Genomic DNA, 23,618 nt, shown 5'->3' on the forward strand with positions numbered 1-23,618 from the left:
TGTTAGGAGACAGAAAGATGGTCAGGGTGGCCCAGGAGGGAGGACTGGGCACCGTGAGAGAGTCCACAGCATATGGATGACCTGGGTGTGGGGTGCTGACCCCCAGGCTTTATGGCCTGAACAGCTGCTGTTTAGAGCTGGGCAGGTGGGGAGGGCCTGGCCTGGTTTGGGGAGGAAGAGAAGTAGGAAGTGCCACCTCAGAGTGGCCACGGGGGCTCCTGAGTGGCTGCAAGCCCAGGCTGGGGCAGGGGCTGGGGCTGCAGGGAGCCCTCTGCACTTCTGGGGGCTCGGGGTGGACTCGCTCTGCCCTCCTCCACTCTCAGGCAGCCAGAGGAGAGGAAGTGCCCATCAGCCACCTCGGCAGGCAGTGAGAGGAAGTGAGCAGGGCGGTGGGACGGGACGGGGCCCCAGGGACAACCAAGGTACCAGAACCTACCTCTAGTGGGACCCAGGACGCCTTGGAACTGCCCAGCCTTTGTTTCTTAGCGTGGAGGTGAGTCCTACAGGTGAGTCCTTCTGCATCTTGGCCCTTGGCTGCTGGAAATTTCTGTTCACCGGTGTGCTGGGTGGGGATGGGGCTGGGGGGCAAAAGAGGTCAAGAGGTCAGAAGGACAGGAACGCAGAGCCACAGTTCAGCTGAGCTCACAAGGTGAGGGGGTGGCGGTCAAACGGGAGCCCTGAGCCCCAGCCCCATGCCAAGGTTGCTTGGCCCCTTCCCCACGTTACCAAGGTCCAGCCCAACACGGAAGAGCCCTGCCTACCCCTCTAGGTAGCCAGGTGCACAGTCCCTGTCCCTTCCTGAGCTTCAAGCAATGTGTGGGGAGAAAGGAGGCCCTCTTTAGATGGGGCACAGAGGCCTGGGCAGGGAAGGGACTCACCCAGGAATGCGGGCCACCAGAGCAGCTCCAGGTCTGTGGCCACTCGGCTGTCTGTGGCAAGCATCAAGTCCAGCTGCTCCTTGTAAAGATGCATCAGGACCAGAGAGGGTTGGGGATCTGCCCAAAGTCACCAGCTAAAGAACGAGGAGCTGGTCTGGAACGCAGGCCTCCTCACCCCAGGTTTAGTGCACCTTCCTCCAGCCAACTGGGACGTTGGGAGTCCTGGGGTGAGGAGCCCCTGGTGGCTTTGGCCTCTCCCTCACCTGGCTGCAGGGCAGGAGGAGCTCCTGAAGTAACCCCTCTCGTCTTAGCTACAGTGACTCCAGTCTGCAAATCTCTCTCTCCCATACAGCTCTGGGCTCCCTGCTTTGCCTCCTCAGCCCAAATGTCTGAGTTAGGGAAGGCTGGGAGAGTGCAGAGGCTGGAGAGAGAGCAGGCTGTACAAGTTTTAGTGCAAGTGAAACTTTAGAGAGGAAGTGGGCCAGGGGAACCAGAAGGGGGGGGTCACTGGCTTCTGCTTCTGCCTCCAGACGTGGGGTGGGAACTGTAGCTTCCCCACAGAGCACGTGCCCTAGGCTTCCTGGACAAATGTCTGGAGACCTTCACCCCACGGAGCGGCTGGGGCTGTTAACCCACTGGAGAGAGTCTTCGGAGTCGGGAGCCAACCTGGACCAACACTCCTCCGTGAGCCAAGCCTGTGCAGACTGGGGGACACAGCTGGTGGCTTTGGCATACCAGCCCTCCACTCTCTGCAAGGCTGGCAGTGCCCACTCTGAGTCAGTGGGTCTTGGGCTCAGGGTCCCTGAGGGGACACTGGTTTCCACATAATGGACCCAGGGTGACGCTGAGCGTTCCCAAAGATTTCTAGTGTTCTGAGTAGTGGGCTACACTCCTGTGTCCTGATTGCTTGGGGTAGGGGGCTTCTGGGCAAGGGATGGTGGGCAGGTTGCTGTGTACCAGGCGTGGAAGGACCCACTTCCGTGCCAAGCTTCTGTTCTGGCCATGCCCTCAGTCTGTGGGCTCTAGGCCTCCTTACCAGGGCCCTGTCCCTTTGCTCTATCCTTGGGGGACTTGGCCACCTGTGCCTCTGGAGGACACAGTGGGCATGGACTGAATCTGGGCGTCCTCGAGTATGACACCTTGTCCCCTGCATCCTCCAGGGTGGGCGAAGAAGATGGATCCAGAGCCCCTCTACAACCTGCTGCAGCTCCCCAAGGAGGTGGCCCTGCCCGTGGAGGAAGAGCTCCCACAAGGTGCCAGTCCAGCGGGCAGAGGGCTGGTGGGTGGTGGGTGGGGAGTGTGAGGGTCCTTGTCACCAGAACAAGTCAGGCCATGTCCAGAATGTGCACTGTGCTCTGAGTTGTCACCCGAGTCTCCAGTTCGCTCACCCTTCTAGACCTTCCATTTGTGCTTGGCCTAGCTGTGTCTCCTGAGCCTGCTGCAGTTGTCCCTGTGCACCCGTAACCTCACATCCCAGGCTGGCACAGCAGCTGCTGCTGTTAGTCCCGATGGCCTTGCAAGCCCTTTGGGGTGCTGCCCCAGAGTCTTCCTCCCAGCCATGGCTCAAAACGAGGGCACAGCCAGGAGGGCAAAGCTGTCAACATGAGTGTGCTCCCCAAAAGAAACAAACACAAGCAACCACACACTGGGAAGCGCCCAGTGTCCCAGTGGGAAGGGCTGTAAGTGAACTCTCTAGAATTTCTGCAGCCATTAGAGCAGAAATCTGATAGCGATGAAAACGTATGAAAAGGCAGAAAGGACAGGAGTGGGGTGTGACTTTCTGCAGACCCTGAGAATGTGGCCTTGCTAGGTGCTGTGGGAGAGAACTCCAGCACCAAGAGGTGGAGCGAGTTTTTTCTCTCACTCCTGTTACTACTGAACCTAACTGGGGCTAAATGGGTGGTGATGGGAGATGCAGAAAGGACACAGGATAGACAGACAGAAAGTTGGGGCCAGGTGTGCTGGGCACTCGGATGGGGATGCACAGTAGCCTCATTGCTTCTTTTCTCTATTCTCTTCATTCACTCTGCTTTTTTTCTCTATCTTTATCCTTTAAGGCCTTACTCCTTTACAATTCTTTAAAACCTTGCTTCTAAAGTCTGTCCTTAAAACCTTGCTTTTAAAGTCTGTTCTGTTCTTTAAAGTCTCTTTCCTTTGACTCACTCTGTCCCATGTTCTCTCTTAGCTGTTCTTTAGCATAATCTCTCTTGAAGTCTTTACCCCCAGACTTGCACTGTCCCATGCTCTCTCTTCAGCTTTCTTAAAGCCTCGGTGCTCAGACTTGCACTGTCCCATGTTCTTTTTAGCTTTTCTTTAGTTTAGCTTTTCTAAAGCCTATGTATAAAGTTCTCGGTGCAGACTTACACTGTTTCCTTTAGCTTTCTTAAAATCTCAGCTCTCAGACTTGCTAGCAATTCCCCTTTTGCAATTCTCCTTTAGCAATCCTTTTCCCTTCAGCAATCCTTTTCCCTTCCAAAGCCTCCCACATCAAAAAGCCTCCCTTCATCCAAAAGCCAAAAGCCAAAGCAAAAGCCCAAAACCAAAAAGCCTGGTGTCCGCCTTCAGTGAGTCTTTTACACCCAGTGGTAAACAAGGAGGTGGAGCAGCAGCTCTGGGGGACTTTGTAACAATAGAAACCTGGATCTACCTCTCTGAATGTAAACAACTTAGGAAAAGCAGCTGTTTTGCATTTTCCTCTTCTGTGGCTGGGGCTGCGCCAATCTGAGCCTGCAGAACATGGGGTAGAGCTGTGCTATGTTCTTATAGGCTTCCCGTAATCCGTTCCCCACAGAGAGGGCCCTGGGGCGGGGGTGAATGCCTTGTGTCCTCTGGGTTTCTGAACTGTCAGACTGGGAAGTGTCATGAGGACCGTGGCTAAGTTAGGGTGGTGGCTCAGCTACTTGAAAAAACATTGATTTCTTGTTTCACAGTTGATTTAGAGACATCTGAAGTTCCAAAATCAGCTGGGGCCTGGGGTGATTAAGAGTGATAAGAAGTCTGCTCTGGAAAGGGGTAGCCCACATCCATCTATCCATCCACCTGTCCATCTATCCATCTGTTCATCTACCCATCTACCAACATGTCCATCCTCTATCCACTGACTCATCCATCCATCCATCCATCCACTCATCCATGCATCCTCCATCCATTCTCCACCCAGTCTAGTGGTCCTGGGCTCTGTGGGCGACCTACAGGGAGACACTGCCAAGTGCCACTGGTCCCCACACGCATGTCACACCCACCTCTGCTTCCAGGAGAAAAGAAGAGATACCTGCCACCCAATTCCCGGAAGGACCCCAAATTTGAAGACCTGCAGAAGGTAGAGCAGCCATCACCACCCTGGCATCTCTAGAGCCAGTCTTCTGGCTTCTCCTCTTCTCATGAGGGCGAGACTCTCCCCTCCACAGGATGGGGGCAGCAGGCCACCCTCCCCCAACTTGGCCTCAGACTGGCAGGTGGTGGCCCTGCAGGCCCCTGTGAGACCTGTTGAATGCCTATATGAGTGAACAATTATTGAACACCAACTCTGTTCCTTCATGCAAAAATCCCCTCATGCCTCATGACAGTTGAGAGGGACCAGTTGCCACCTGTGGCCTGGGGAGGTGTCGGTTTGGAGAGGTGACCTGACCTGTGTGAAATATCTAGCTGACCCAGGCCATCAGGCCCCAAGCCTGAGTCTGTTATGTGCTCAAGGCAGTCATGGCTTAAAATGAGGGCATAGCCAGGAGCCCAAAGCTGTTAACATGACTGTGTTCCCTGAAAGAAACAAGCACAAACAGCAACACATGGTGAAGTATGTCCCCGTGGAAAGTGCTGTAAATGAATTCACTACAATTTATGCAACCATTAGAGCAGGTCTCCCAGTTTCTGATTCTGTCTGGCCATGGGGTTTGTTGGTGTGGCTGTAGGAGGGTCTATGCCCCACAGCCTCTGTTGTCTCTTCTGGAGAGGCCTGGCTGGCACCTTCCACACCCAGAGCTCTTTGGGCCCCTTCCCTCCTGCCTCCCTCTCCTTCCCTTCCTTTTACTTTCCCTCCATGGCATACACACCTGGCACAGCCCTAGGCCTAGAGGAAAATGGCTCGTGGTCCCTCCTGGGCACCCTGGCCATCTTGGGTGGGTTCCTGCAAAGCTGATCCTGCCTGAGGACGGGTGTGAGTAGTTGCTTTGGGTGGTTATCCCAGGATCAGGGATGAGAGGGAAGTGGCCAGTGCAGGGTGAGTACCAGAGCCAGTCATGGCCCAAGACCTCAAGCTTCCGGCACCTCAGAGCAGGAGCTGGGCCAGTTACCCACCTTCCCTGCCACCCCCGTTAGGGTGGCTCCCTGTTAGGGCACCATCCTCTGGCCCTAACATGGCCCCATGTTAGTCTCCTGGTACTGCAGCAATAGATGGTCACAACATGTGTGGCTTAGAGCAAAAGAAATGTCTCGTCTGCAGTTTAGGTACTTGTGACAGTAGTGTCAGCTTCTTGTACCAAAACCTTTCACAGCACAATGTCAGCCCCACAAAGAAATAGGAGCGAGAGCAGGCCCGGGACAGCCTGTGGGATGGGACAGAGGGCTTCCCGCAGAAGGGAACACCTCACCAGGCCTTGAAGGCTGGATAGGAGTTAGCAGGGGGTGGGGACACTCCAGGCTGAGGTCAAAGCCCAGCCAGGTGACCCTGCCTCTGTACACTGCGCCCTCTGGCCGGCAGGTGCTGGTGGAATGGATCAACGCCATGCTCCTCCCTGAGCACATTGTGGTCCGTAGTCTGGAGGAGGATATGTTCGATGGGCTCATCCTGGACCACCTGTTCCGTAAGCCCTGCCCCATTCCTCACCTGCTAGCTGCTCTAGGGGCCACCAGGCCTCTCCCATGGCCCCATCTGGCCTCTCCAGTCCCTACAGATGGCTTCCTGCCTCAGTCCCCACCACACACCTGGGTGAAGGAACACCAGTCCTGCTTTCTAGATGGCTGAGCTGGGGAGGTGGAGGCCCTGACCACGTCCAAGAGTGGTTGGGGCAGAGATGTGGTTCCAGCCAGGTCTGACACCTGGGTGGGGGTTCTTTCCCACACCACACTGCATCTTCTGCTTTTATAGAACACCTGCTGTTTTTAGAGACTGGGAGATACCAGAGAAACCTGCTCTCCCCATGCTGGAAGGGGTGTCCATAGTCAGGGTCATGGCCCAGCCCCTAGGAGGTCTTCCCAGAATCCCCAGAGCTGCCCTGCCATTGCCCAGACATCCATGGATGGTCTGCAGGTGTGTCTTGTACAGAATGCTGGCCCTGGGGCCGGGGGGGGGGTCCTGATTCTGGTTCTCAGTGCCAGCCTGGGGCCCAGCATGGTGAACTCTTGGTAGATAGGCTACTGAGTCATCCCAGGGGTTTACAGCCAAGGTTTTAGGTGGGTACTTCCTAGGTAGCAGGCTCAGTCAGTTCCCAACAGCTCCTCACTGTTCCTGTCCCCATTTTGAGTGAGGAAGCTGAGGCTCCAAGATGACTAGTGCTGTGTCCAGCATCTCCCAGTTAAGGAGGCAGGGGTCACTCATCAAGCCACCCTGCGCTGTGGGAAAGATGTGGACGGGGCTATGCAGTGGCCACAGTGCAGACACAGATGGCCGAGGTGAAGTGGACCAGAGACGGGGCAGTTAAGAGAACTGCGATCTGCTTAGGTCACACAACCTGAGTGCCTTATTGGTCCTGTTTCACGAGTGGACAGGGCTCCCCCGGCCCTGTACCCCAAGTGCTAGCCAGACTCGGCCCTCCAGGTCTCCATGGTACCCCTGCACTGCCTCTTGGGGCCCTCACCACCCTCTCCTGCCTGCAGAGAAGCTGGCCACACTCAAGCTGGAGGTGGAGGAAATCGCCTTGACGGCTGCCAGCCAGAGGCGCAAGCTCGGTGTCGTCCTGGAAGCTGTAAACCGGAGCCTACAGGTGGAGGAACAGCAGGCCAAGTGGAGTGTGGAGAGTATGTGGGGCTTTGTGCAGGACCAAGACACATCCATCGGGCTTGCCACATGAGTGCTTACATCTGACATTAGCTCATGCTCGACAACAAATGAGGGCGTGTGAAACCTAGGCCTCCTTGCCCCACCCCGTCCACAGTCCAGTGAAGATTTCCATCTGCTCAGCTCTCTGGATCTCCCCGTACTCCAGAGAACTCTGAGGTCTGGAGGAGTGAGGTAGCTTCTCTGTGACTGGGCACTGATGGTGAGGGGGTCAGTTTTAAACCCAGCTTTCACTGAGTCCCATTTCACGCTCACGGCTGGTTAGTTCACCATCCACGGCCGACGTTTATCATGTTAATACTGAATTAAGTCTCAGCTGGCTTAAATCTCATGATTGCACTACCTGTGCCTGCTTTTTCTGCTGTAACCAACCCTGCAGTGAACAGCTTCTGTCCAAAGCTCTGAGCGCAGTGCACAGCACCTTTGGGCTGTACCCCCAAAGTGGGGTGTCTGGAGCCCAGTGTAACGGTTTAAGGTTCTGGATACATATCTCCACGTCTCTGCTCTCAGGTCAGAGTGGGTGGCTGTGTCATTCTGTAGGCTGGGGGAAGGGGAGGGTACACCCATGTGTTGCTCCTTGCCCAGGTGTCTAACTTTGTGCTTGCTCCTGTGGCGGCCTGAGGTGTGAAAACTGTCAGAATCAAAATGGAGTCACTTGTGTCAAGCCTTAACAAAGCAGTAAGTTGAGCCAGGGGTCCAGGAAGGAGGCAATTGCTTGCATATAACCTGCTAACAGAGGCTGAACACAGACCTCTGAGGTCTGCGTGGGGACCAAGGGGAGGAAGCCTCCACTTGGCTGCCGTTTCTGGTGGCCTCTGGGCTCTGACCAGAGCTCATCTCCTCTCCCAGGCATCTTCAACAAGGACCTGCTGTCCACCTTGCACCTCCTTGTGGCTCTGGCTAGGCACTTCCAGCCTGACTTGGCCCTCCCAACCAACGTCCAGGTGGAGGTCATCATCATCGAGGTGAGCAGCTGCCTGAGGCATTCGAGAGCATGAACTGAGATCCTGGCTCCTATTGCCACACCCTGCACTGGAATTGCTGCCTGGGGCAGGGCTGAACCCTGGGTGGGCTCTAGGAGGCTGTGAGAAGTATCCCACCCCAAGCCTGGGCATGGTAGCTCAAAGCTGTAATCCTAGTTACCTGAGAGACTGAGATCAGGAAGATTTTGTGTGACTTGAGGCTAATCCCAGCAAAAAGTTTGCGAAACCCCACTTCAACCAATGGTGTGGTGTGGGGGGGGAGGAATGGTGCACCTGTCATCCCAGCTGTGCAGGAAGCAGCTGGAAGCAGAAATAGGATGGAGGTCCAGGCTGGTCTAGGTATAAAGCAAGACCCTATCTTAAAGATAACATAAAAAGGACTGGTGGAGGGGCTCAAGTGGTGGAGCACCTGCCTAGCAAGCAAGAGACCCTGAGTTCAAATCCCAGGACTACTAAAAGAAAAGAAGAAAAGAAATATCACATCCCATGAGGACAGCAGTAGGGGACTGGGCTGGAGACACCAGTCGGGACGGGAGGAGGGTCCAGGGGCGGCCAGCCCTGCTGACCTCAGCATATGCCCTGGTAGAGGTAGAGACCAGGGACTGTCAGGAAGATCCCAACTGACAGCCCCCATGTCTCCTGGGTTCATGGCCACACCACAGAGACAAAACTGTTACCCTCTCCCAAGGGTAATGTCCCTCATCACCAGCCCACAGCTGTGACCATGCCCCATGTCCTCTTCAGGCCTTTTCTTTCCAGCATGTGTTCACTTGTGCCGTGGTGAATGCTTGGGGATCTCCCAGGCAGGCTCTGAGCACCACAGCAGGCAACCTGCCTGCTCCTGCTGCCCCAGATTCCTGCCCCAGCCCCCCGGGGGTCCCCAGGACCTGGGGCTTCCTTTGACTGGCCTAACAAAACAAGCTACTTCCAGTGACCCTGGGGTACTTTGGGAATGAGGTCTGTCCTTTCAACATTTCATGAACTGCCAAGGGGCCTGGGTATGGCTGGGGGGAACTGTGCCTGCAGAGCCCCAGCTGCTTGTGGCTGCATCACACCTCCTCTTTCAGCCAAGGCTGGCAGGGAAGGATTCGGCTAGATTCCCAAGGAGGACATGAGGCCTGGCAAACTGTCCCCTCCCCCAGGGCTGCTTTGGCGGTGGCAGGGGGTTTCCTGGGACCACTCCATCTGTCTCTCTTTCCTTTCTTAGAGCACTAGGAGTGGCCTGAAGTCAGAGAAGTTCACGGAACAGCTCACAGAGTGCAGGTAAGGGCAGGACAGGGACCATGACATCTGGCTCGCAGTCCTCATGAGCTACTGTAGAGCTAAGGCGAGGGTTGTGTGTGCTGGAGGCTGGGATCTAAGTGGGAAGCACGTGGTGTCTGTCTGTCCTGGCAGTGTAGCCTGTGGGCTGAGACTGGGTCCCTATGGCTGCTGGTCTCTGCCCCTGTGGCCCAGCTCCCTTCTCCAGCACTATAGTTGTAGGGGTTTGGCCTGGCCTTGCCACAGAGACCCTCGCTTCCATGGGGCAGAAAATTTAACAAAAATCAAAGAAAAAACCCATCCTAAAGCAATAAAAATGCAGCAAAACAAACCAGGCCAAATGCAGAAACCAGACTGCATGTGCTCACTTGCAAAGCCAATCACTGGCAGGCAGAGCCAATCGGTGCTGAACCTGGTGTGGGGTAGTGGATGGAAGGCGTGTTGGGGTGCTGGGGCGTACTGTGTCTTTGGGGTGGTGATAATGGGATGTGTCTGCATAAAAATGCACAGGCTGGAACTGGACGCCTCTGCCCCCAGCAGCACAGCGGCCACAAAGACACAAGATCTAGATGTTTTAGGGCTGAAGCCCCAGGAAAAGGGCACAAACTCTTTTGCCCTTGGCTCTCCACAAATTCCCCATCTGTACCTCTCCTACCTATGGGCTGCTGGGGAAAATGGGCATGCCCCCCTCCTTGTGACCTTAACAGACACCCAACTTGTCAGGTTAGATTAGAGACTTGCAGCCTTTTAGAAAATCATTCGTTTGCTTTTTTTCTCCTCCTATAATTTCCTCTTTAGCCCAGACAAGGAGCCTCCAAGTGAGTACATAACCGAAGGAAATCTTTCCCTATCTGACGTGTGTTGAAGTGGACACCTAGTGATGGACAGTGAATCGCTGGTGTTTTCCCTCATTTTCATTGTTGCTGTGTGGGCTCTGGAGCCCAAGAGCCTGGGATGCAACACCAATTCTCCCACTCGTTAGGCAGATGAATTTGGGCAGGTGACTTACCTGTCTGTGCCTCAGTTTCCTCACCTGTAATTAGGACAAAATGGCAGCCCCTTTTAAGCTAGTGGTGAGTGTGGATGTGTTTAGCACATGTTGAGTGCTCGATAATGTGGTTGTCACTCTTGGGACAGAGTGGCTCTCCAACCAACTTTATCCCGCCATCACTCTTTCGTTCAGCCCATCCTTGGTCAGTTGTTCTGGCCAACTATCCACTCACACATCCTTCCTTCCAATTATCCATTTACCCTCCCAATCACCTATCCATCCATCCATCCATTCACATGTCCTTTGCCCATCCACCCACTCGCCTACTTATCCACCCATCCATTCACACATCGTCCATCCATCCACTCCTATAACTATCCATCTATCCATCCACCCACACACTCATCCATCCATCATCCATCCATACATCCTTCTTCCATCCATCCATCCATCTGCCCACCCACCTATCCATCCATCTATCCCTCCCCACTTCCTAGCACTGATTTTCCTCACTGAATCCTCCCCACTTTGAACATAGCTGTAGGAACATGGAGTGCTACAGACACCCTGTTAGACATAGCACCGTCACTGGGCCAAGCATGTGCGTAAGCAGCAAGCCTATCTAAAGGCACCATCAACCGCACATTATGGACAAGGAAACTGAGGCCCAGAGAGGGGAGGCAATTCTCCCGGGGCACTCAGCCAGAAAGCAGTGATCCAAACCCAGGTCCATTTCCTTCAAGAACCTGGGCTAAAACCTCCTCTCCCTTCGGGTGGTTATTCTGAGGAACTTTGTGCAAAGAAATCCCTGTTTGGTGGGAAGATAATTGCATCATAACAATCTGTTTGTTGGCCCTGGTCTGCAGAGGATGTCTTTGATGAATTATTTAAGCTGGCTCCGGAGAAAGTGAGTGCTGTGAAAGAGGTAGGAGAGAGCAAAGCTGCCAACGGCTCCTGTCGCACACCTGTGGGGTCTCAGGAGCCAAGTGGAGGAGGAGGTGGCTCTGGCTCCACTCCTGCTGTGCTCTGGGTGCTGGGTGCTGGGTGCTGGGGAAGGGTTTGGTCAGTCTGGGTGGGAAGCTGCATTTTTGAACCCCTAAATCTGAGGACCCTACTCTCCCTTGGGCAGGCCATCGTGAGTTTTGTCAACCAGAAGCTGGAGCGCCTGGGCCTATCTGTGCAGAATCTGGACACCCAGGTAAGGACATAGCTATAGGGTGCCCAGGTGGGGAAGGAAAGAGGGTTTGATAGGCTCCAGGAACTCACTGTATGGCCGGGGGCTGGTTGTCACCTCTCAGAGCCTTGGGGCCCTCTCCAAGGGGCCTGCTACTGGGACACAGTGGGGATCCTGGCTGAGGGCACTGAGGGACACTTCGCAAAGCTGGAGTTGCCCAGGCTAGTGTTACCACTCATCGTTACATGTTTTTGGTACTGAATCCTAGACCATCAGATACCAAGACTCAAAGCCGTGTGCTCTCCCCACGTGACTGTCCACTTAGCCGTGTCTACCAGGCCATGTGCCATTGGAGGTGTGACACTGCCCCACCACCCATGGGCTCCATGTCTCTCCTGCAGTGCTAGAGGTCTCAGCCCACCATGGCAAAGCAAACCCAATGTCCCAGGCGGGAATGCGATCACAGGATCAGCGTTCCTGCTGACTACAGCCTTCTGTGAGAATCCTGTGTCCCCACAGTGTTCCTTCAGAGTGGGGACAGAGTTGTAGAGAACTGACAGCCACCTGAAGCCTTCAGGGTGGTGACAGGTGGCTTCAAGTGGGCTTGGGCCATGGTGGTGGCGGGGTATGAGGAGGAGGGTCCCAGACGGAAGCTTGGAGGCTTACAGGGTGCTTGGCTGTTGCTGCTGCTGCTTCCCAGATGCGCTTGGGGACGGGTGGTAGCTATGGACAGCCCAAACAGCAAAGCCCCCACTATTCGCCAGGCCCTGAACAAAGTGCTTTCTCTATATCAGCCCAGTGAATCCTCCCAGCAATCCCCTGAGGTGTGAACTGATACCACCCCATTTTACAGATGAGGCCATTAAGGCCCAGAGAGGTTAGTTAACACCCATGGCCACACAGTGATGGCCCTGGGATCTGAACCCCAGCCTCTGGGGCTGAATCTTTTGCTCACAATCACTTCATGCAGTGGCCATGGGAGGGTTGTGTGGGGGACCCTTCTGGGGAAGTAACAGACTTTGAAGCCAGATGGATGTGTTTCCATCTTGTGAGTGTCTCTTATGCCCCTTGGGCTCCAAGGATGCCTCCAGATTAGTTGTGCGAGTTTGAGCAAGTTAGTGGGCTTCTCTGAACCTCAGGCTCCTCTTCTGGTGGGCACCAGTGTTCGGTACTTTGCCTGGCACACTGTGGACCCGTGATAAATGAAGCATCTGTGGTTTTATCATATTTCATGGGGGATAAACAGGATGATTTTCTAGGTTTATATTTCACCTGTTTCATCCTTATTTCTCCCTTGGTGAAATAATGGCATTTGGAGAAGAATGGCCATTGCGGGGACAGTAGTTAGAGACTGTTGGATAATGGGGTGTGAAGTCCCCGTATTCCACTTGTCTTAGCAGGGAACATCAGCGGAAAGGATTTCAGGCCCAAACTAATAACACTGGAACAGACTTAATAGGAAGAAATTTCATTAAGGACTTCGAGCGGTGGCTTTTCCTGCAATATCCAATCTTGGGTTTTGTATCTTTGAAGAGATTCGATAGATTACATTAGCATATGATGAGCTGGTGGCGGGGATGACAGCTTTATCTCTGAACATGCAGACAGAACAGACAGAAATAATAATGTATGGCCACCAAGAGGAGCCCTGGGTGCTATTCTCTGCCTTTTCCTGATGGAATAATTTTATACTTAATGGTTTTCTCCTGTGTTTCTGGAGCCACTGGAACAATATGTCATTTTAAAATTGAAGTGACAATTCCACAGCAAGTTTAGCAATAGCTGTTTTTATTGAGAATATACTAAGTCCATGACTGCTTTGTGCTGCTGGTTACAAACCTGTGAGGCTGGGAATGCCATCCCTGTTTCTCAAAAGGAACCTGAGGCTCAAGGAGGTTGTGCGGCTTCCTCAGGGCCACATGGCCTATGAAGGACAGAGTGGGATCGTTGACCTTGGCCTCTCAGGTGCCAGAGCCTCCAGTTCTTTCTTCTGTAGTTTGCAGATGGAGTCATCTTACTCTTACTGATTGGGCAACTGGAAGGCTTCTTCCTGCACCTCAAGGAATTCTACCTCACCCCCAGCTCTCCTGCAGAAATGGTGAGTTCTCCAAGGGGTTTCGTTTGTGGTCAACCCTTGGATGGACAGATCTATGGAAGTGGTATGCCCATCTGTGTTTATTCACTTCCAGGTGAAGAGTACAAGGGAAGTTGTTCTGTTCAAGTGTCAGTCCATCCACCCATCCTCCCACCCACCCACCCATCCATCCTCCCACCCACCCACCCACCCATCCACCCATCCTCCCATCCATCCATCCATCCTCCCATCCATCCATCCATCCACCCACCTACCCATCCATCCATCCACCCACCCACCCATCCACCCATCCTCCCATCCATCCATCCATCCACCCACCCACCCATCCATCCATCCACCCACCCATCCATCCATCCACCCACCCACCCATCCATCCACCCACTCACCCACCTACCCATCCACCCATTCTCCCATCCATCCATCCATCCTCCCATCCATCCATCCATCCATCCTCCCATCCATCCATCCATCCACCCACCCACCCATCCATCCATCCACTCACCCACCCATCCACCCATCCTCCCATCCATCCATCCATCCTTCCACCCACCCACCCATCCATCCACCCACCCATCCATCCATCCACCCACCCACCCATCCATCCACCCACTCACCCACCTACCCATCCACCCATTCTCCCATCCATCCACCCATCCTCCCATCCATCCATCCATCCATCCTCCCATCCATCCATCCATCCACCCACCCACCCATCCATCCATCCACTCACCCACCCATCCACCCATCCTCCCATCCATCCATCCATCCTTCCACCCACCCACCCATCCATCCACCCACCTACCCATGCATTCACCTACTCATCCAATCACCCACTCATCCATCCATCCATCCTTCCATCCATCCATCCATTCACCTACTCATCCAATCACCCACCCATCCATCCATGCATCTACCCATCCATTCAACCCATCCACTCATGCAATCACCCACCCAGTCAACCACCCACCCACCCACCTACCCATCAGTCCACCCATCCACTCCCACCCTCCATTTATCCACCTAGCCATTCACCCATCTTCCCATCTGTCCATCCATCTAACCATCCATGTATCCACTCACCCAGTCCACCTACACACTTGATTCCTCATTCCTCGAGGGCCTGAGCTGCATGGACCATGAAGACATTCAGTGCAGCTCAGGTTTTCAGAACCTCCCCGCCTCCCCTGATTGTACCCCGGAGGGTATGGTTTCCAGGTCACAGTGGGACGCATTGGTTCATGATGCACGAGGCCAGAGGACTGGAATGAAACATGTTCACACACCTGAAGGTGTTAGGGAAGGCAATCGTATCAGGGTGGCCTGGAGTGTGATGAGGGTTTGTTTTCAGAGTTGAGGAGGAAAGGGAAGGGCATTCCTGAGGAGGGAACAGCCTCAAAAAAGGCTCAGAAGGGTTTAGGATGGGATCTTGGCTCACTGGACTGCAGGGGTGGGCCTGGGGGTACAGTGTGAGGAGTCCCACATGGATCCTGGAAGCTACATCTGCTGGGCAACCCTGCGTCAGTCCAGGCAGGAGGGGCCATGGTCTGACAGGATGGCGAATGACAAGCTGAGAGGGATTAAGAGGGGAGGTGGGAGAGGCAGGTTGAGCTCAGGAAAGGATCGGCGACCGCGTCTTTCCCACAGAACCCTCATGCCCTCCTCCACTCCTCAGGCCTAGGCCCTGCTGCAGCTGGCAGCTTGCGCACTCCTGGGCTCTCCCATCTCTGGGCTACCAGGATGTAGAGCTACCTGGTGAGGTAGAGCTCCCCACTGCCTTCCAGATGAGGACACGGGGGCCCATAGGGACACCTGGGGAAGAGGCCGTGAGCACTCCCTGCTGATGAGAACCTGGGTCCTCCCTGCTGTGCAGCCATCTACTGTCTGCACCTTGGGCTTCTTGTCTCTGAAGTGGCTGCCAATGCCTGCCCTGGCCACCACCAGGCCATGTGGGGACTAAGTGAGAGCGTGGAGAGCCTTCCAGGGGGAAGCTTGGAGAGTGTGGATCCCCAGTTCCCCGGACCTGCACCTGGCTATGGACATTGGGAGTCTACCCAGCTTCTGTCAGCCCCAGGAAGAGCTGCTGGAGTGAGCTGAGGGATGGGCTGGCACGCGGGCAACTGGTGGCCTGCCCAGAACCCCAGGTGGCCAGCTTATCTCCGTGCACACCAGGACAGGAAGCCTGTTTATCTCTGTAGCAGTGCCCTTTGCTTGTTAGGAAGACATCAAGTAGGGCTGCTGACTGTGCCCAGGACCAGACTGGGGCTGTTTCTGGGGAGGGGAGAGTCCTGTCCTCCCTCTCAAGTGTGTGCAGGGGCTGGGTTAGGCCTTTTAGCCTGTTTGCCCCCCCACCCCCTGCTGCAGGCTGAGTCCTCCTGGGGTCTCACCAGACTCCAAATCAGAGCCTTCTTCCAGGCCTCTCCCTCATCCTGCCAGGTCTCCTCTTATCCTCTTGCTACACTGGTATCTCTGGGCCTCGCCTGCCTCCCGCGACAATGCCCCCCTCCCAAGGCATTTGCCTCCGACCACCTTTTTATTTCTGCCATGTACCCTCAGCCCTTTGTAGGCCGCTCGACGGACATGACTCCTCTTCCTTCCTGAGGACTGCTGACCTGAGTCTTTGCCCATCTCACTGTTGTTCCACTCCTTGGAACAGGGGCAGGGCGGGGTCTCATCCCCATTTTACAGAGGGCAAGATGAGGACCTGGAAGTCAACAGTCTTCCTGGACCACTCAGCTGACTTGCCACAAGTCTTGTACAGGACCAGGCTGCAGAGCTCAGCCTACCTTGCCACCACAGAGGTGTCACCTTAAGTGGCGTGGGCACTGCCTCTGTAGGTTGCAGTCTGCCCCTGACTTAAAGATCCACTCAGGGCTCAGGCTGGGGGCAAGGAAGTGGTTGTAGTCCTGCAGCCGTGGTAGGAGTAGTGGTTGCGCTCACTTGGTTCTGAACACTCAGGAGCACTGTGTCAGTCAGTCATCACCTCAGAAGCACTGTGTAACATACAGTCTTACTGGGTGGTGTGTGAAAACCACAGTGGTTTGTTCTCATGGACCTGCGAGTCATCTGAGTTTGGCTGGTGGAGGCTCAGTGGGGTTCTTTCACTTGCCCAAGGGTTGGCGGGGGTTTGGCCTTTTGTCCCTCAGTTACATGCCTCTCAGACCTCTCCTGGGACTGGCATCCAGCCTGGCATGTTTTCTCCCAGCAGAGGCAGAGACACGAGACCAACAAAGCATGTGAGGCTTGGACCAAGCCGGCGCCCTGCCCCTTCCAGCTCACTGTTGGCCAGAGTTCACTGGGGCCTGGGTGGGGAGGTGCGGGAACCTGCAGTGTGTGGGTGCAGAACGGGGCCAGTGGGGGGGCTCCCCTGCAGGCACTGGTAATGAGCTAACAAATGTGCAGAGTGGGCCTCTGTTGGGAACTCTTCCCATCTCCACTTCCACAGGAGGAAAGTGAGCTCAGCGAGGCACAGTAATCTGCCTGAGAGCACACAGCGAGTTAGGACAAGAGGTCCAGCTGGCATACGGGCTTACCTATCTCCAAACCCTTGCTGCTTCCTGATCCCTCTCACAGCAGAGGAGGAGCCCCATGGGATGGAGGGGGCGGGGCTCTGGGGCTGTAGATTTATGTCTACAAGGCAGGACGTGGAAGCCTGAACAAGGAGGAGAGGCTGGAGAAGAGAGGGGCAGGACTCCTGAGCTGAGGGGTCCCTTGCAGCAGTTGCTCAGAACCCAGACTCTTGAGGCATGGGGCCTCCTTGGCCCTCAGGTGCTGTGTTCCTCAGGACTCGTGGTCCATGTTCACTACCTTGCATGCTGCAAACCCCAGTTACACAATCGGCACAAACACACAGGCTTCCAGCCTCCCGTGCCCAGCTAGCTCTGAGTGCACAGAGTTTCGAACCTGCTTTCAAAGGTGAGGCAGCAACATGGAGGGGAGACACACAGCCTCTCTGCTCAGATGGACCTATCGAGGCAACTCAGTGCGGCAGGAATGTGCGCTGCAAACACTGAGAGTCATTAGGGGAAGGTGGCGGTGACAACAGCCCTCTCCAAAGGTGGGCGATGCCTGTGGGATTGTTATCTTGGCAGAGAGGCCTCTGGAAATTGGATTTTTCATTATCAGACCTGGATTGCCTGTGCTGTTTACGTGAGATTGTCATTCGTTTCTGGAGTAGAAGTTAGGGACGGGGATCATTTGCTCTGCAGAAATCACCAGAGCCAGGAATTGCAGGCTTCCTCCACATTCAATTATCTGTCCCTGAAGAAGGGAGCATGTCCTCCCAGGTCACATGTCCTCCCTCATCCTGTGGAGCAGCAGTGCTTCGCTTCATCATCTCAAACTGTGCCCAGAAGAAAGGGATGCGCGGGGGGGGGGCGGGGGGCGGGGGGGGGCGGGGAGGGAGCAGGTCGACAGTTCTGGAACCAATCAGCCATTCTGGAAGAAGATCTTCAGTTCTGAATGAGCCTTGTTGGGGAAAAGTGATAAAGAAGCTAATGGGATCAGTTTTAGAGTCACCAGCAGCAATTCCCAAAGCATGGACTCCACCAAGATAGGAGTTGGTCTGTTTTTGGCTCCTGTGCGTGGCTAGCCCATAGGCTGTGCTCAACAAATACTTTTCAAATGAGTGAGCAAATGAGGTGTTTCTAAAACATGGGTCCCCAAGGTATTCTGTGACAAACAGGTCGTATGATCAAATAACTTGGGGAAACACGTATGCATCTTCTTGACACATAGTAACACGTTCAAGGCCCTGAGAAGTCTTGCGGCAAAGAACTTCTATATTATTTTGTTCAGCCCCACAGTTTCTCCCAAACTATCTGGCCTCAGGTACAGTTTCCCTCGACATCCTGGATCTTGTTTGTGGAGATGCCAGTCATCAAGGACATCAAGACTTGACCTCCAGGGGGAGAACAGGGTGCTGATTCCGGGTTCTCAGCCTCTTCATCTCACCGTGATATTTACTCCCTGTGCGACCTGCACTTGATGCTTGTGATGCAAACATGACGCTAGCAACAGTTGCAAATCCTCCCTGCTCAGAATATTCCAGCAGGGGCAGGGGAGGCTCTAGGACACAGTGACAGGAGTAAGTGATGGAGCTCTGGTCTGCAGGAGAGTTCCTTCCCTTTTGGTCTGGACAGCTAGAGGGGCGCCCCCTGCTGGAGGGCACTGGCACTGCCCAGCACCTGTTTCTTCTTCCTGACCAGTCCTAGAGAGGACAGTCCACCTTAGCCTGTTCTCTTTTACATCCTGGACCTGCCCTCCGCCTCACTGCTCCCACAATGTCCAAGTACAGAGGGATTCTGCTCATCGCCTTCGGCTAATGGCTTCCTTTTCTCCACCTTCAAATCTGGCTTTGTGTCCGTCATAATGTTTGATCCACCTAACTCCTTGGAGAGACAGATGTGCTCTCCCCAGTGTATAGATGAGGAAACTGAGGCCCAGCCAGTATCTGTGACTTGTCTGAGGTCATAAACTTGGAAGGGTGGTTCCAAAAACATCCAACCCAGATCCCAAGTCTCCTCTTGCCTGACCTGCCAGTAGATGACTGGAGACAGCTTGGGTAGGGCTGGCACCCCCGGCCGAGTCTTGCTTGGCTTGGTTCATCTGATGCTCCTCCACGCTGGCCTTGTGGCTTCCACTGGGTTGCCCGGGACCTGGCTGTCTGAAGCTGTAGTGGGTGGGGAGGTAACAGGACCAGGCATGGGGCCCCAGGCTGGAGAGTCCAACCCCCGGGGTGGACCTATGGACAGGAGGTCTACAGGATGGTCTCCCTGAGTCCAGTGTACAAGGCCCTGGGTCTCTCATCACATTCCAGCTCAAGACACAGGGAGATGGGGGAGGCAGCTTGCATCAAGTAGAGGCTAGAGGCCAAGGATGGGTCAGAGGCTACACATGACCCAGTGTGGTCCTGAACCTGTGTAGGCCTGACACAGGCCCCGGCACCCTCCACTCAGCAGGGAGCTGAGTGTGAGGCTCCAGCCAGGCAGAGAGGTCTCCTAGGGACAGCCATTGGGCAGGGGTGGCTCTTCCAGCCTCCAGCCTGCTTGGCACAGGCTCAAGTAAGGCAGACCTGGTTTTACCACTTTCTGTGCTGTGGTATAGATGAGCGCTTTGGCCACACCAAGCCTTGGTCTCCATTTAAGTTTTTTTTTTCCTTTTTCTTTTATTATTCATATGTACATACAAGGCTTGGTTCATTTCTCCCCCCTGCCCCCACCCCCTCCCTTACCACCCACTCCGCCCTCTCCCTCTCCCCCCGCCTCAATACCCAGCAGAAACTATTTTGCCCTTATTTCTAATTTAAGTTTTGTCCTGAAACCTGATGTTTCTGAGAGGTCTCTATTACCTACTGGGCCTTGTTTCTTTCTCTACTGAAGTCCTCTTACCTGGCAGACTCACCTCCAGATGTCACCTCCTCCAGGAAGCCTTCCCTGGCAACCCTCTACCCACCCAACACACCTCCTTGGCAACAGTCCCAGTAGAGGCAGCCTTCTTGGTCATGCATATAGGCAGTGTGTGGCACCTGCTCAGAGCAGGGCTAAGGGTGACTGAGGGCTGACCGTGGCCCCTAGAGTGAGGGAGTGAGATTCCCATCTGTGACAGATTTCACCTTGGGCAGACATGGACGCCACATCTAACGAGCTTCTCCTTGTAGCTGCACAATGTCACCCTGGCACTGGAGCTGCTGAAGGAAGAAGGCCTGCTCAGCCACCCCATCAGCCCTGAAGGCGAGTGTGCTGTGGCCTGTTGTCTGGGTGTCTGGCCTTAGGGCAGGGCCCCAGAGCAGGTGCAAGGCGGGGGACAAGGTGGCCTTGGTGGAGTCCTGCTGCAGGTCCATAAGGAGCAGTTGCCGGGGTCTCCTCTGGGGGGTGCTGTGGAGACCGCATCTGCATGCAGGGGTGGGGGGCGGGGGTCCCTGGGACAGGCGCCCAGAGAAGCCAGACCTTCAGAACTGCTCTACTGAAAGGGACAAGAAGGGTGCTGGGGAGGCTCCGGATGGGAAGAGGGAGACAAGGCCTGTGTTAGGTACTGGGACTCAGGCCCAGTAGGACCCTCTGTCCTGGTTTGCCAGAGATTGTCCCTGTTTTAACACCAACAGTGCCACCTCTCAGGAAGCCTCTCTGTCCCTGGCAAAACCAGGACAGTTGGTCACCCCTGACCTGGCTGACCATCTGCCCCTCTCCCTCTGCCCGCAGACATCGTGAATAAGGATGCTAAGAGCACACTCCGTGTGCTTTACGGCCTCTTCTCCAAGCACAAGCTGAAAGCAAATGCAGACAGAGCACCCCGTGGAACCCCAAATTAATTGTTACTGTCCTCCCAAAGCCAGACCTGCTATCTGGGCCAGCTGAGGGGTCCAGTGCTCCTGAGGTCCTCCTACAGTCCAGCTGAGCTCCTCTGTGTTTGTGACACATCGTCTCTCCCACCCTCTCCTGTGCCCAGCTGCATGAATGCCTTTGAACTCACATGGCGTGCATCTGTTTTGAGCTGATACCTGTCTTGCTTGGTTTTTTTACCAAAGCTCTCCTGGGGGCCTCTGGGAGCCTGCCAGCGCCCTGGGAGTTCCCTAAAGGTGATGAAGGCTGCTTCCGTCCCAGGGTGCTGCAGGTGGACACAGCTAGCTGATCTGCACAGGTACTGGCAGCGAACTTCCCTGGGGCTCAAGGTTCCCAGAGGCCCAGCCCCAGTTCTCCACATTCAGCTGCTTGCCTGCCCCCCATTCAGGGTGACAGTTGCAGGATCATCAGCCAGGCCCCTGTATGGCTCCAAAACCAAGTCCCCGCCTATTCGGAGAAGCAAATTTGGTTTCTTGCCAAAGGAACCATGGCCCAGGCCAACCCGACAGCTGTGATCGTGAGTTTTGCCCCAAAGTCACACAGAAGAAATCTTGTGGCTGACCAGTGGGCACAGTTCTGTCTCCAGGCTGACTCCAGGGAGCCATCATTGAGTATTTGGCAAAGAAAAAGGAACTTGTGGAAGAATTCAACAGTCCTTCCAGCCCTGGCTTCCCAAGCCGCACAGGCACTGACGTCTAGTGGGAAGCAGTTGGGAGGAGGTGTGGGGTGCAGAGATGCAGGGAGGCTGATGGCGGGTTGGGACTGGGCCCTGGGTGCCAAGCTACCCTCCTTCCTCTCAGTTCCAAGCCCCAAGGGAGAGGAGAACCCCAAGGTTTGGGGTTGTTACTTTGACAGTCTTGGCTTTGGGAGGGACTTGGGAGTGGGTGTGGGGTGGGCCAGGCCACCTCTGCCAGGCCAGCTGGAGAAGCTTGGAGTGATGGGGGAGCCAAGGAATGTAGTACCAGGCCAGCCTGGGAGTTGGTATCTGCTGTGAGGGGGTCTTGAACCTTCCCTCCACCTGGCCCCTTACCCACCTGTGAGCTGCACCCTGTGAACTTTCAGTCCCATCCGAGGTATACCTCCTCATCTGTACCCCTTCCCTGCTGCCTCTGGGACATGTCTCTATCCCATACCAGGTGTGCCCCCTCTGTACCTGGAGCTCAGCTCTTCCCATCTGCTCAGGTAGCCTCTCCATGATGATATCCCTTCAACATGTCATCCACCTGGAGCATCCTAGGATGCCCCACTTCCTGGGGGTCTTTACCCCTCCCTCAGGTAAGCTTCACCCCCTGCAGGTTGGCAATACCCAGCCACTCTGAGCCTCACCTCATCCTGTTTTTGTGTGTGGGAGATAGGGGTTTGAACTCAGGGCTTCCCACTTGCAAAGCAGGTGCTCTACTGCTTGAGCCACATCTCCAGTTCCTGTTATTTTGTTCCTGTTATTTTTGTTCCTGTTATTTTGGAGTTGGGGGGTCTCACAAATATTTGTCTGAGTTGCCCTTGATCCATGAGCCTCCTGATCTCAGCCTCCCAAGTAGCTAGGATTACAAGTGTGAGCCACTGGCACCCAGCTCACCCATTTGATAGCAAATTTAAATCATAGCAAATTAATTTTGCAGGTTTATTGAAGAGTAATTTACAAATGGTGAGACTTCCCAATTTTAATTGTACAGTGTGATAAGTTCTGACGAATGTATACAGTTGTGCAACCCCCTGACAGACGGATCAGCCCACAGTTCTTGTGTGCCCCGCTGAGCCAGCCCCTCGGCAAGCCCCTGGCTCTGGAAACCATTGATCTTCCTTCTGTCACCACAGTTTTGTCTCTTCTAGAATTTCTTATAAACTGCACAAGACAGGGTGTAGCCTTTGATGTCTGGTTTCTCACCCTGACATCAGCCCTCTGTGTCTTAGGTCAATAACCCATTGTTTTTTATTGCTGAGTATAGCACCATTGTCTGGATATGCCACAGATTTCACCATATGTTATGTGTGCCTAAAAAGTCAATGTCTTTGAAAGAGATTTTGAAAAGCTGAGAAGGCAGTCTTCTATTTACACATTGGCCATTTCTGCTTCTCTTTGTGTCTTCCATCTGCCATCAGTTTCCTCCCACCTGAAAGACTTCTTAGCTCACTTTCTGATGCTCTAACGAGACACCCAAGACTGAGTAATGCGTAAAGAACAGAGATTAATTTCTTACGGTTTTGGAGGCTGGGAAGTCCAAGGTGAAGGGACCACGGAGGCAGAGGCAGGCGGGCGAGCACACGCGTGGGAGAGAAAGACTCCGAGCTTGCAGCCTCACGTCCTTTACTAACTGGCGCCAATCGGTGTATGAGGAGAAGCCTTCCTCAACCTACCAGTCCTCGGGTCAGCCCTCCTCCAGCACCTACACGTTCGCTTCGATGAAGGCGGGGTGTCTTTAGCGGAATTTGGGTGGCCTTTTGTGAGCAGCATTAATGTGCTTAAGAGTAATTTTGGGTCAGTTTTCCAGCCTGCTCCATGCAGTTCCGGGTTATGGATGCTTGACCTACCTTACCGTACTCAGTAGATACAGTAGAGGTGGACAGCACTGAACTCTGCATCCGGGGCATTTGTGGTTTCTCTCACCAGCGGTCTCCTTGGAACCAATCCCTGTGGACACTGAGGGGCAGCTGTGTGATGAGTGTTGGTGTCAGTTGTCTATGTCTCTCCTACTTTGGGTTTGTTGAATCTTCTGATTCTATGGGTTTATGACTTTCACAAAATTAAGGAAAACTTTGGCCATTATTTCTTTGGATATATATTTTTTTACTTTTATTTTTCTTTCGTCACTCCCTTGACAGCCCAAATGCCCAACCCACCTGTGCAGATATCCCTGGAAGCTGTCACAAGCAAAGCTACCCCAGGGGCTCTCACTTGGGGACTGAGAGT

General features: G+C 54.4%; 1 protein-coding gene across 2 annotated transcripts; it reads left to right on the top strand.

Moving 5' to 3' along the window:
* The first annotated feature begins 232 nt into the window (after positions 1–232).
* On the top strand, positions 233–20,865 carry Parvg (parvin gamma). Of its 2 annotated transcripts, none has more exons than XM_074084662.1 (13): positions 233–493; positions 2,039–2,131; positions 4,133–4,197; positions 5,575–5,677; positions 6,690–6,830; positions 7,720–7,835; positions 9,061–9,116; positions 9,912–9,931; positions 10,971–11,029; positions 11,234–11,302; positions 13,275–13,376; positions 20,029–20,101; positions 20,570–20,865. In XM_074084662.1, the coding sequence occupies exons 2-13, from the start codon at positions 2,053–2,055 to the stop codon at positions 20,677–20,679; spliced, it is 993 nt and encodes a 330-aa protein (XP_073940763.1). In that variant the 5' UTR covers positions 233–493; positions 2,039–2,052; the 3' UTR covers positions 20,680–20,865. The 2 variants fall into 2 exon arrangements, with proteins under 2 accessions (XP_073940763.1, XP_020029804.2); XM_020174215.2 differs by having other exon boundaries at positions 236–506.
* The last annotated feature ends 2,753 nt before the right edge of the window (positions 20,866–23,618 follow it).

Source organism: Castor canadensis, chromosome 8 (assembly GCF_047511655.1).
Source record: "Castor canadensis chromosome 8, mCasCan1.hap1v2, whole genome shotgun sequence".
Taxonomy (NCBI): Eukaryota; Metazoa; Chordata; class Mammalia; order Rodentia; family Castoridae; genus Castor; species Castor canadensis.